General features: G+C 44.9%; 2 protein-coding genes across 3 annotated transcripts in view; both read right to left on the reverse strand.

Annotated features, from left to right (window-relative positions):
• The window catches only part of AP3B2 (adaptor related protein complex 3 subunit beta 2), a 42,764-nt gene extending 39,997 nt beyond the window's left edge, over positions 1-2,767 (reverse strand). For both annotated transcript variants that reach the window (XM_081292999.1, XM_081293003.1), the window contains exon 1: positions 2,438-2,767. In XM_081292999.1, coding sequence (XP_081149125.1) covers positions 2,438-2,550 — 113 coding nt within the window. In that variant the 5' untranslated portion in view covers positions 2,551-2,767. The remainder of the gene's footprint in view (positions 1-2,437) is intronic.
• Positions 2,768-3,346: 579 nt separating this feature from the next.
• Positions 3,347-8,411, reverse strand: LOC308648157 (uncharacterized protein; the record flags this gene model as incomplete). The annotated part of the gene is made up of 4 exons (XM_081292845.1): positions 3,347-3,416; positions 4,106-4,365; positions 4,623-4,824; positions 8,343-8,411. 4 exons carry the CDS (start codon positions 8,409-8,411, stop codon positions 3,384-3,386), a joined length of 564 nt encoding a protein of 187 aa, XP_081148971.1. The 3' UTR covers positions 3,347-3,383.
• Positions 8,412-11,920: the final 3,509 nt, after the last annotated feature.

Below are 11,920 nucleotides of genomic sequence, written 5' to 3' on the forward strand. Positions count from 1 at the left end.
CCAAGCTAGTTCCTTCCCATCAAGGATGAGGCTACTTCATTCCCTTCAGTCTTTCTCTTGCTACTGGCTCCTTCTTATCAGCACTCAATTTTTTTTTCCTAATAATAAACAAACAAAAATAACTGCCAAAAAAATCCATGAACTGATAATCTCCTGCAGCCAACTCTTTTTTTCCTTAAAAACTACTTAAAAGCAAAATTCCCATTGTATATTATTTATTCACCTTCTATTTGTTCCTTTATTCACTTTAACCTAGCTTTAGATATTGATTTAGAATATATATATCATGAAGGGTCATGATTTCTGCAACTTACACCATTCAACCCAAAATAGACATGGAGAGATGGCTAGATAAAGCAAGCAAGTTATCAAGGATGTTTGATTCTAGATGGGAGATATATATATATATTCATTTAAATTTTCTGTTTAAAATAATTCATAATAGAATGTTGGGGACAAATAATCTGGCTCCTGTTGTCTTCACTTTGCCAGAACTGGTCTCGCAGGGCAGGAGGCAGGGAGTGGAATGGGAAGAAGTTGACCTCTTTGTGAACCAATAGTCTCAAATTTCTTATCTTGTTTGACTTGGTCTTAAAGGGCATAGACACTACTGTTCACTTTATCTTTCTTGAAATTGCATTTTATTTTCTTCCTGCCCTTTGGTTCACTTCTTCTCAGGTGCCTTGAAACATTCCCCTAGCTCTCTATTTGCCTTAACATTAGTGTCTTTGAGTTCAGACTTGTGCCTGATCTGAATTTAGATCCTTTCCCTGATTACTTTCACTGCCTCCTATGGCCTTAATTAACATATATGTTAACAATGTCCTCATCTCTCTCCTAGAATACAAATCCTACTACATTTTAATTATTACATTTGAATATCACTCAAAGTCTACATTCAATCTTATCATGTTCAAAGTTGGGCTCAACACTTCCACAAATTCGTTTGTAACATCATCTTTATTTTTAATTACACTGAATCCTGCTACCATCTATTTGGCTGTAAGAACTAGTAACCAGAGTATCATCCTTAACTTTTTCCAGCCACATCCTCTTACCCCTATTTCCCAAATCCAGTCATCAAGTCAGGTCTGCTCTTCTTCACAGTCCTTAAATTCTCTGTCCTTCTGCTCTAGACCACTAATGTGAACTGCCTGTCAACTTCAACATCCCCATTACTTATTTCTTGCTTGGTTCAACAAACCCTCTAATCTCTTCTCTACAGTCCATCCTGTGAGCCTTTGAAAATAAAAACCTGATGGTGATAGTTTCTTAGAACCCTTCAGTGGTCCTTCCTACCCTCATTTCTGGTCATATGGTACTAGAACATACAAAATTATAACCTGGATTGACTTAATTCTTCAACCTTTCACTCTTGGCTCTCCACTTTCTCCTATGGCTCCCCACTTTTTTGCAGTACTGGGGACCAAACCCAGGGATGTTTTACCACTGAGCTACTTGTCCAGCCCTATTTATTTATTTATTTATTTATTTACTTTTGGTAGGATTGGGGATTGAACTCAGGACCTTGTTGCATGCAAGGCAAGCACTCTACCAACTGAACTACATACATCCACAGCCCCCTTTTTATTTTTTAATGAGACAGTTTCTTGCTAAATTGCCCAGGCTGTCCTCCAACTTGTGATCCTCCTGCCTCAGCCTCTGGAGTTGCTGGGATTACAGGTGTTCACCTCCATGCTCACACCACAGCCCTCTTTATACTGAATTGTCACAGACTGCTCCATCTGTGCTCCCTCTGGACCAACTTGAGGAAAAGGACTTTCTCTGTGTTCACATCTGTATTCAGTGACTAGCATGGGACTGTACATGGTAGGCCTTTAATAAATGCTTGTTGCAGAATTTACGCATAAACAAATGAACAAACGAGTCAAAGGTGGGAGGAAGTTAAGGTAGAATTGAACTGTAAGGGCAATGTGGGCAGCAAAGGTGTGTGTCCCAGATGCCTGACGGCAGATGGGAGCCAGAATGAGAGAAAATGAATTTGTAGGAGGAGCCATGCCTGAGAATTTCTGGGTCTACATTCAAGGCCCACCTTCCTGGAGAGGCCCCAGGCTCACACTCAAGTTCACAGGCTCGGACCCCTCCCCCAGTTTTTAATTTTTTTTAAGCCCTACGCGAAAAAGACTGGGCGCCTATAAATCTGAGCTGAAACCAGGAGACACCTAGGACTGAACGGGACAGCTGGTCCTCCCGAAACCGAGCTGGTTGGCCCATCCCCCATCAGCCTACACTCCCACCCCGGATCCGGGTCCAGGTGGGTCCCTAGGGATTGAGTGGCGGCTCCGGGGCCCCCGGGCCGCCGCGGGAGGGGGCTGGGCGGGCTTCCGGTCGGCCCGGCCGCAGCGGGCGGGCCCGGGCGCTGTCCATGGTGCCCACGACATCCGCCAAGTCCCGGCCCTCGCGGCGGCTCCCTCACCGCTTGTAGTCGGAGGAGAAGATGCCGCCGCTCGCCGGGTCGTGGCCGTACTCGGGCTCCCCAGGGCCAGCGGAGCCGCCCTTGTCTTCACTGTATGCAGGGGCGGTCGACATGGGGGTGGGGGTGGCTGGGAGAAGGCTTCGCCAGAGAGGAGGCCGCGCGGCCGAAGTCGGGCGGAGGCCCAGGAACCGGGCGCAGGACCTAGGAGGGATCCGCGGCTCAAGCCCAGCTCCGCAAAACTGCAAACTGCAACGGTGGAGGCTGCGCTCGGATTTATCCCTCTCCGCGGCGCTTGGAGGTTCTTAAAGGCACCAGCGGCCGCGGATCTCAGGGCGTGTCGGCTAGGGGACGGGTGGGGAGGGGCTGCAGTGTCTGCCCCGCCCCAATCTCGCGGAAATCCCCCCCGCCCCAAGGCTGGTTCCTGCCCTTTAAAGGGACCTGAAGCACTCCACGTCTGGGGACGGGTGTGGCTGTGGCATTGAAGATGGGAGAGCCTTCCGAGGCGTGGAAGGGGTGCACAACGTCTGTACCCATCCCTGATCACCCGACCTGAGTGGAAAGACCTCTAGAGGGTTCCACACGCTCCTGAAGTGGAGGGTGGGGAAATGGGTTGAAAGGAAGACTATGTTCCCAGGCCTAGGGGGGAAGGAAGCACCACACAGAAGACCAGCCACAGTGACCTAAGGATGCTTCCTTTCCTGTCCTATCCTTTCTAGAAAATCTAGGCTCCTCTGATGTCGTTCTGCCTTTTAAGTGGGAATCTGAATAGCTTCCTGGAAGAGGTGGAATTTATGGGCAAGCACCGAGGAACTCTTACTGGGCTTCTGGCAGACAGGAGGGAGACAAACCAGAGAGGACAATGAGCTCCCTAAATAAGCTTTGGAAAGTACTTTAATGATCCTTTCTGAAGTCCCCTCTGGCCACCCAGGAGGGCACAAGGTCATACCTAGCCCATGCTTAGCTTCAGGTCCACCGATGCCTAAGAAGAAAGGAAAATGGAAGAGATCAGATTAGGATCTGCCAGTACTCCTGGAGGTGATGCCTCTAGTTCCCAAGGCCTGAAACACCCCCAAGGGCCAAGCAAGGAGGGTCTAGTCAGAGGGAAAGTAGTGAACCAGGCTGGGGAAAGGGATTGGATCTAGATGAGTGTCAGGTTGGGAGACTGGAGTCTCTTGGCTGGATTTGGAGAGTGGGAGAGTTCCTAAGAGCTAAGTCTTGATCTGTGCACTAGGGTCCTGAAGTCTCCAAGGCCAGAATTGGTGGACCTGGTTGGAAATGAATGGGGCTTAGAAAGGTGGAGCTTGGCTCAGTATTGTGCAAATGGGAATAATGGGGGCTTGACCAGGACTGGGATGGAAGCTGGACCTGACCTGGAGGTTGGTAGGCTGAAGTAAATACATATGGCCAGGATCTGTGAATTGAGGCCTGGGGCTTACTTGGAATGGGCACAAAAGGGTTTCAAAGAGCCTGGAAGTTCAACAAATAGCCTGGGCCTATTTGGTTCTGGGGGCTTTGGACCTTCCAGACTAAAGCAGATCTTGAGTTTGAAGGAATGAGGCCTCAGTGGAGTTGAGAGGAGAGGGCCTGAACTTTGCAGGCGCAATTGATAAGGCTGTTAGCAGGCCCTATTGGGGTGAGATTCTGCATGAGTAGCTGGGCTATGCTTACTGAGTTGGGGTTTCTGTCCAAGCCGAGCAGGTGCAGTGCAAAATGCACACAGTTGTTGCGTGTGGGATGATAGGGAGGTGGATCTGTATCCATAGCTTCGCGAACTCGGAGCTCCAGCAATGTGCGGTTAATGCCACCTCGTCGACGAAGCACACGCCAGAGGGAGCGGGAGCGCAGCATTGGGCCCTGCCCCTGTTTGCATACAACTCCTTCCCAGGAGCCCAGAAACTTATGTGGCCCACAACTGCCAGGTATCTTGCCTGTGGGGATCACGGGCCAGGTACACATCAGAACAATCTTAGGTGCTATACTTAGTAGCTCCATACCTGTATTTCTTTGGATCTGGAAGCCCTGGTACCCATATGCTGGCTTCCTAATCCCCTATCTTCAGAGACCCACACCCCCTGCCCAGGACCACAGCCTGCATCACCATGTAGCCCACCCACTTGTGGGGTGTGCTTGGCTGGGCAACCTCTCTTTGCACATTTGAGCCTTAATTTCAGCTGAAGGCACTCACCCTCAAAGTGGATGATTTCTCTGTGGCCACAATATACACCCACATGGGCCCCACACCAGCGTCCAGTTGGGGACTGCAGCCTAAACAGGAAGAGGTCTCCAGGCTCAGGATCACTTTGTTCCAACTCCACAGCTTCAAAGTGCTGACCCAGGAAAGCTTCTGAGAAGAAGAACTGAAAGGTTCTGGATGCCCCAATAATTGTCTGGGAGGAGAAAGGAAATAGACTGCAGGGCATTTGTACAGACCTGGTTGAAGAGAAGCTGGATCATTCTACTGATCATAAATGGCACATGATTTGGGATTGGACCCTAGGCAAAATGTCTTCATTGCCCCACATTTGCTTCCCTGACACTGGGACAGCTCAAATTATCCTGGCCTTGAGCCAGGCTGGGAACTGCTCATTTTCCAGCGACTGGGACCTCCTTTCCATCCACCCGTGTCTTCTCATCTCAAAATTTGGTCATTCTATTCTCTTCTTCTGCCCCAGGATCCCTTTCTCCAACCATTTCCCATCTTGCCATTTCTGGAAGCAACACTGGGGACTGGGTGTCAGCTGGTACCTGGACTGAGCAGGTGACCTGAAGAAAGAAGAAAACCTCAGTGAGATCTGGACCCAGGACAGATCCCTCCTCCCAAGCCCAATAACCTTTTTTCCCCCCTAGAAGGTTTTAATTTTTTTATTAGTTGTTCAAAACATTACAAAGCTCTTGACATATTTCATACATTTGATAAGTCCAACAACCTTGACAGCAAATATCCATTGAGCAGTGGCTCACTGGATCCTTAATGTAATCTTACAAGATGGGTAAAGTATCCATGTATTTATGTCTGTGTGTGTGTTGTGTGTGTGTATTGCTGAGTATCAAACCCAGGGCCTTGCACATGCTAGGCAAGCACTCTGCCACTGAGCTACATCCCCAGTCCTTTTTGTTTTGAGATAGGGTCTCACTAAATTGCCTGGGCTGGCCTTTAACTTGGCAATTCTCCTGTCTCAGCATCCAAAATTGTTGGGATTACAGGTTATGCCACCACACCTGGCCGTTATCACCATTTTTAGGATAAAGAAACTGAGGTTCGGGGCTGGAGATGTGGCTCAAGCGGTAGTGCGCTCGCCTGGCATGCGTGTGGCCCGGGTTCGATCCTCGGCACCACATACAAACAAAGATGTTGTGCCCGCCAAAAACTAAAAAAAAAAAAATAAAAATTAAAAAAAATTCTCTCTCTCTCTCACTCTCTCTCACTCTCTCTTTAAAAAGAAAGAAAGAAACTGAGGTTCACAAACTTTACCAGAGTTCACACAGCTAATATATGCCTACATGACTTTGTGTCCTGTGACCCTGGTACTAAACATCAGTCACATATTCTTCTTCCATAAAACAAAGTGAGAAAGGTAGTTTAGTTCAGGTTTCTCCTATCTCTACTGGGAACAGAGGGATTTGGGGGCTTGAGAGGATGGCTCCATTGCATGGGCTGTGCTTATGCTTTGGCCTCAGAGACTGGGAAAGGGGGTGGGCCTATTGGGCCCCTGAACTCTCCTAGGCTGACAGAAGAGCTGGGAACAGGAAGTGACCCATGGTACCAGGTCTCTGGGCATCTTTATGAAGAAAGAAAGGGTTGACTCCAGCATATCTGACTTGGGTAAGAAAGACTCAGATTCAAATGAGGCGCTGCCCAAGACCATGATGCATAATGCCAGCCACTTTGTGGCTCACCATGTGTCTACCTTGACTCTTCCTTTCCCTCCTGGCCACAGCCTATAATATCCTTGCTGAGTGAGCCCCTTTTTCTGACTGGACCTGTGGAAGACTCAGGTAACCAACTCATCCCAGTCTGTCTGACTTTGCATGTTTTAAAGTTGAAAGTCTTGCATCCTAGGAACCCAGGAAAACTTGGACAGTTGGTCACTCTTGACTTCAGAAGACCACAGGGAGAACTCTATCATGTGAATAGCACTTTGGTCTTGAGTCATACTCTCCCAATATCCACTAGGTAGGGAGTGCACCTTTCTTCCTTCTTCATTCTCCCTCAAAACCTAATGGGCTAAGCAGAGGTTACAGCTGTGGAAGAGGATGGACTGTCCTATCCCCTGTTGAGGCAGCAGGCACCTGTCTGGAAAGAAGACAAGATGAGCCAAGGACTTCTGCTTCAATTACCTGGGATGTGAAGCTCATCTAGGGAGAAAAACAAAATAAAAAACAACCATCACTGCCTGACTCTCTGCTTCTATTGTCCCCCAAAGGCTGTACACTGTATCAGTGAGTTTGTCTGTCTATATGTTGGTGCATGGTTGTGTGTCTGGTGTTCCCAAGAGTCTGTGCTAGAATGCTGTCTGTGACTGAGACCTAGTACTGGCAATGTTACCTTTCTATATGAGACAAAATAAGCCACTTCCTCTCTCTGGGCCTCAATTTCCTCATCTGTGAACTGGGGACAATAAAGTTGGAGGGCTGGACATCACATAACTATTGTAAAGCACTGGACAAGGCAAGAGGGCAGGGTTTGTTTATCTAAGATCTGCTCCTGAGCATGCAGATTTGGATGCCAAGAGGAGGGTGGGGAGAATATATCTTTCTCAATTCAGAGGAGAAGAACAATGGGCCCTCAGAGGCCGGTGGCCTCCCTGTCACCCCTGCCCCAGAGCGCAAAGGGAATCACCCAGCTGGAAAGGCCCTGCAAAGCAGGGCCCCACCTCTAACTTTCCCTCTTAAAGTTCTCACTGGGGTTGGGCAGGGAGACACTTTGGCCACTGTCAACTGAGCTCCTGGGTCAGGGTCTGGACCACAACATGCCCCTTCAGATAGGGAAATCTATGTCCACACATGGTTCTCTATTCAAAATGATAATAGCATTTATTACCAGAAACTGTGCTAAAGCCTGCTTAGCTCTGACAACAACATCAGGAAGGAGATAATGTTATCATTGTTATTTTATAGATGGAGAAACTGAAGTTTGGGGAAGTTGCTAAGTTTACAAGATAGAAAGTGGCAGAACCAGGATTCAAGCTGAGATGATCTGGCTTAGCTTCTGTGTCCTTAACCACTGTACAGGACTCCCTCTCTTATACTGTTAGCACAGGGGTCTCCCTTCCCCCACACTCTACCACCAGGAAGCCCTCAACCCCTATATCCTTCCTGACCTGGTGAAACAGTCACCCTTCCACTTGACTTTCATTTGGCTAAGATTTCATTTCCTTTGTAAGAAAGGAAAAGGAGCAAGGCCCTGGAGTTATGAGAGCCCAGGGGACAAGAATTCCAATTTTAGGGCACTTCACCTGAAAACCCTGCCTACTCCACTGGGGTTCCTTGCTTGCAGCCTGAGCTTCCCCTCTTCTCACCTTGGCTAAGGCTTTCAGGGGAACAGAGTAGTGGGGGTGCCTGCAACCGGGAATAGGGTTACATTCTCTCTGGGGCACAGCCTTTCCTCACAAAACCAGGCCTCTACAGAACCTCAACCCAGTGGAGGCATTGTAGCCACCCATGGCCATGATTTGGCCTGAACTCCCAGCCTCTACCCTCACCCTTCAGTCTTGCTCTGGACAAAGGGACCTCTATGGAAGGCAAGGCTTTGGGGTTACTGCTCCCAGCTAGTCATTTTTAGCCAGAACAAGGTCAGAGTTCTTATTGTGGCTTTTTTTTTTCACAAGAGACTTTGGTTACAAAGTCCCCCTCTTGGCACATAATGATCCTACCTGAATCTAAGCCCCCAATTCAAGCAGCTCACCTCGTAGTGGCCTCCGCTCCACACCTTGTAGAATCTTCTATGGCCAGAGCAAGAGGAAAAGCTGTCCATCCCTTGGGCAGATAAAGGGGCCAAGCAGGAAGCCCTGGGGCCCTGTTCTGACATCAGTGCCTAAGCCAGTCCGACAATAGCAACCCCTCCCCCTATAGCTCTGGGTGTAGGTGAGAAGCCAGACACTAAGCATGAGGACAAGGTGGGTAACTGGTGCCCTCTTTCCCCTCCTCCTGATGTTCAACCCTATGCCACCCTGCTTGTGCTATCACTGCCACTTGCACCTGCTCTCAGCACCGGCTCTTCGCCTTTCACTGGCCTCCTGGGTGCTCAGATGCTTCATACCTATGGTCAGAGGACAGTGTCTTATTTCAATCCCTTTAGATTTAATGAGGTTTATTTTATAAATTAACATATGGTCTATATTGGTGGATATAATATGCACACTTGCAAGTGTGTATTTTGCAGATTAGGTTATAGTATTCTACAGACATCAGTTAGTTAGGTGGTTGATAATGTTCAGATCATCTATGACTTTAATGGGTTTTTTTGTTCAGTTTTTCTGTCAGTTGAGAGGAGAGTCAACACTTCTAACTATGATTATGGGATCTTCTATTTTTCCCTTTAATTCTGTCAAATTTCACTCTGGATATTGAAATTTCATTATTAGGTATAAACATTTTATGATTATTATGTCTTTCTGATGAATTGAATTTTTTTAAAGCCTCTTTTTTTTTTAATTTTATTTTTTAGTTCTCGGTGGACACAACATCTTTGTTTGTATGTGGTGCTGAGGATCGAACCCGGGCCGCACGCATGCCAGGCGAGCGCGCTACCGCTTGAGCCACATCCCCAGCCCTTAAAGCCTCTTTTTTATCTTTATTTTGTTTATTTATTTTTATGTGGTGCTGAGGATTTAACCCAGAGTCTCACACGTGAGAGGCGAGTGCTCTACCACTGAGCCACAACTCCAGCCCCTGATGAATTGAATTTTTATCATTATGAATATTCCTTTGTACCTCTACTAATGCTTTTTGATTTGGAGTCTATTTTATCTGATCCATTTACTTTTAATCTATTTATGTCTCTATATTGGTTTTCATTTTTGAGCTGGTGTCTCACTATGTTGCCCAGGCTAGTCTAGAACCTCTGGTTCCAAGTGATCTTTCACTTCTCAGTCTCCTCAGTATCTGTGCCTGGCTTTGTGTCTTAATATTTAAAGTGTATCTCCTACAGATAGTGTCGAGTCATGCTTTTAAATTCATTTTGGCATTTTCTGCCTTTTAATCTGTTTTGTCCTTAGATATTTAATGTAATAATTGATATGGTTAGATTTAGGTCTACCATTATTTATTTGTTTTCTGTTTTTTCCGTCTGATTTTTGTTCCTTTGTTCTTTCATTCTTCTCCCCCCCCCCCTCCTTATTTGAACATTTTTAAGAATCCCATTTCAGGGCTGGGGATGTGGCTCAAGTGGTAGCGCGCTCACCTGGCATGCGTGCGACCTGGGTTCGATCCTCAGCACCACATACAAAGATGTTGTGTCCGCTGAAAACTGAAAAATAAATATTAAAAATTCTCTCTCTAAAAAAAAAATTCCATTTCAATTATCTATTGAAAATTATCTGTTTTATATAGTAGTGTTTTCTCTGGGGATTACAATATAACTTCTTAACTTTTCAGTCTACCAAGAGATGATGTTGTACAACTTCATGTAAACTGTAGCCTTGTAATAATATAGGTTCATTTGCCACTATCTCCTGACCATCTTTTATGCTGTTTGTCATATGGATTTTAACAACATATATTTTATGCTTCACAAGAGTTATATTTTTTGCTTTAAACTGTCCTACATGTTTTAAAGTGAGAAGAAAATCCATTTATATTTATTCTGATATTTACCATTTCTAATCCTCTTCATTCCTTTTTAAAGGTCTAAGATTTTTTTTCTCATCTTATTTTCCTTCAGACCAAAGAATTTTCTTCAGTATTTCTTGTGCAAATCTGCTGCTGAGGAATTATTTTAGTTTTATTTGGAAACACCTTTATTTTATCTTCATTCATCCTGTTGGATACAGTGTTCTGTATTAATATTCTTTTTTCTTATGGCTCTTCAAAGATTTTTCTCTACAAATGTCTGAGCTTCATAGTTCCAGGTGAGAAGTCAACAACTTAAATTGTTATTCTCCACATTATAATGCGTCATCTCTGGCTGCTTTAAAGATTTTCTTTATCTTTGCTTTCAGTAGTTTTATTATGATGTGGTTTTCTTCACATTTATCTTATGCTTCCCTGGTATTTTTTAATCTAATTTTTGTCCTTTACCAACTTTTGCCATTTTTCCTTTGCATTTTCTCCTGTTCTACTTTCTTTCTCCTCTTCTTCTAGAACTCTGGCTAATACTGTCACCTTACCATTGTTTGATTAGAATTTTTTAGAGACTGTTAGGTCTTAATAATTATTTGATTTCATTGACCTCTTTTTATGACACCCCAAATTTACTATTAAGCTCACTCTTTGATTGTTGATTTTAATTTTTTTAGTTCTAGAATTTCTATTTTTAAGTTTTCTTTTTTTTTCTCCCAATTTCCTTATGAATATTTTTTTCCTTGAAGTCCTCTGTAGATGTTTATAACATCTGACCCAAAGTCACCCCTGCTCCCAACACTTGGGCGATCCTAGCATCTATTTCTACTCACTTTGTGTGTTTTTGTGGGGGTTGTACAGGGACTGAACTCATAGGCATCTGGCCACTGGGCCACATCCCCAGCCCTATTTTGTATTTGATTTAGATACAGGGTCTCACTGAGTTGCTTAGCACCTTGCTTTTGCTGAGGATGGCTTTGAACTCACGATCCTTCTGTCTCAACCTCCCAAGCTGCTGGGATTATAGGTGTGCGTGGCAGTGCCCAGCTATTTCTATTCACTTTTTTAAAAAATTGTTTTATAGTTGTAGATGAACAGCATGGCTTTATTTTTATTTAATTATTTTTAATGTGGTGCTGAAGATTGAACCAAATACCTCGAGTATTCAATACAAGCTCTCTGCCACTAAACTATAGCCCCAGACCTTCTATTCACTTTTATACTGTTGAATTACATTTTCTTTTTTCCTTTTTGCATATCTTGGATTTTTAAAAATCACATACTGGTCTTTAGGGATGATATGTGGTAGAGATTCTGGATTCCTTTATCTTTCCCTGAAGAATGTAGATTTTTGTACTAGCAGGCAATTGAATTAATAGTTTGAATGTGACCTCAAATTTGTGGGGTCTTGGTTTAAATCTCTATTACAGCGATTCTAAAGTTTTATCCTTATTATTTAGGGTGAATTCCTCAGTTCTCAGGTATAGTCTTCTAAGGCATGAATCCTGTGGTATTTTAGTGGACAGTCCAAGGCATTTATCAAACCCCTATCATTTGTGGAAATTAAACTACAAATTATGAAATTCTTTTTGGTAGTCAATAGCTGAAGTATATGTTATTTTCTTTTTGCCTTCCAGCTGTTGCTTTCTACTTGGGTTCTTGGAGTTGCATCCAGTGGATATGCACTAAGGGAGCATTCAAGGA

This window comes from Spermophilus citellus, assembly GCF_964194105.1.
Source record: "Spermophilus citellus genome assembly, chromosome: 4".
Lineage (NCBI taxonomy): Eukaryota > Metazoa > Chordata > Mammalia > Rodentia > Sciuridae > Spermophilus > Spermophilus citellus.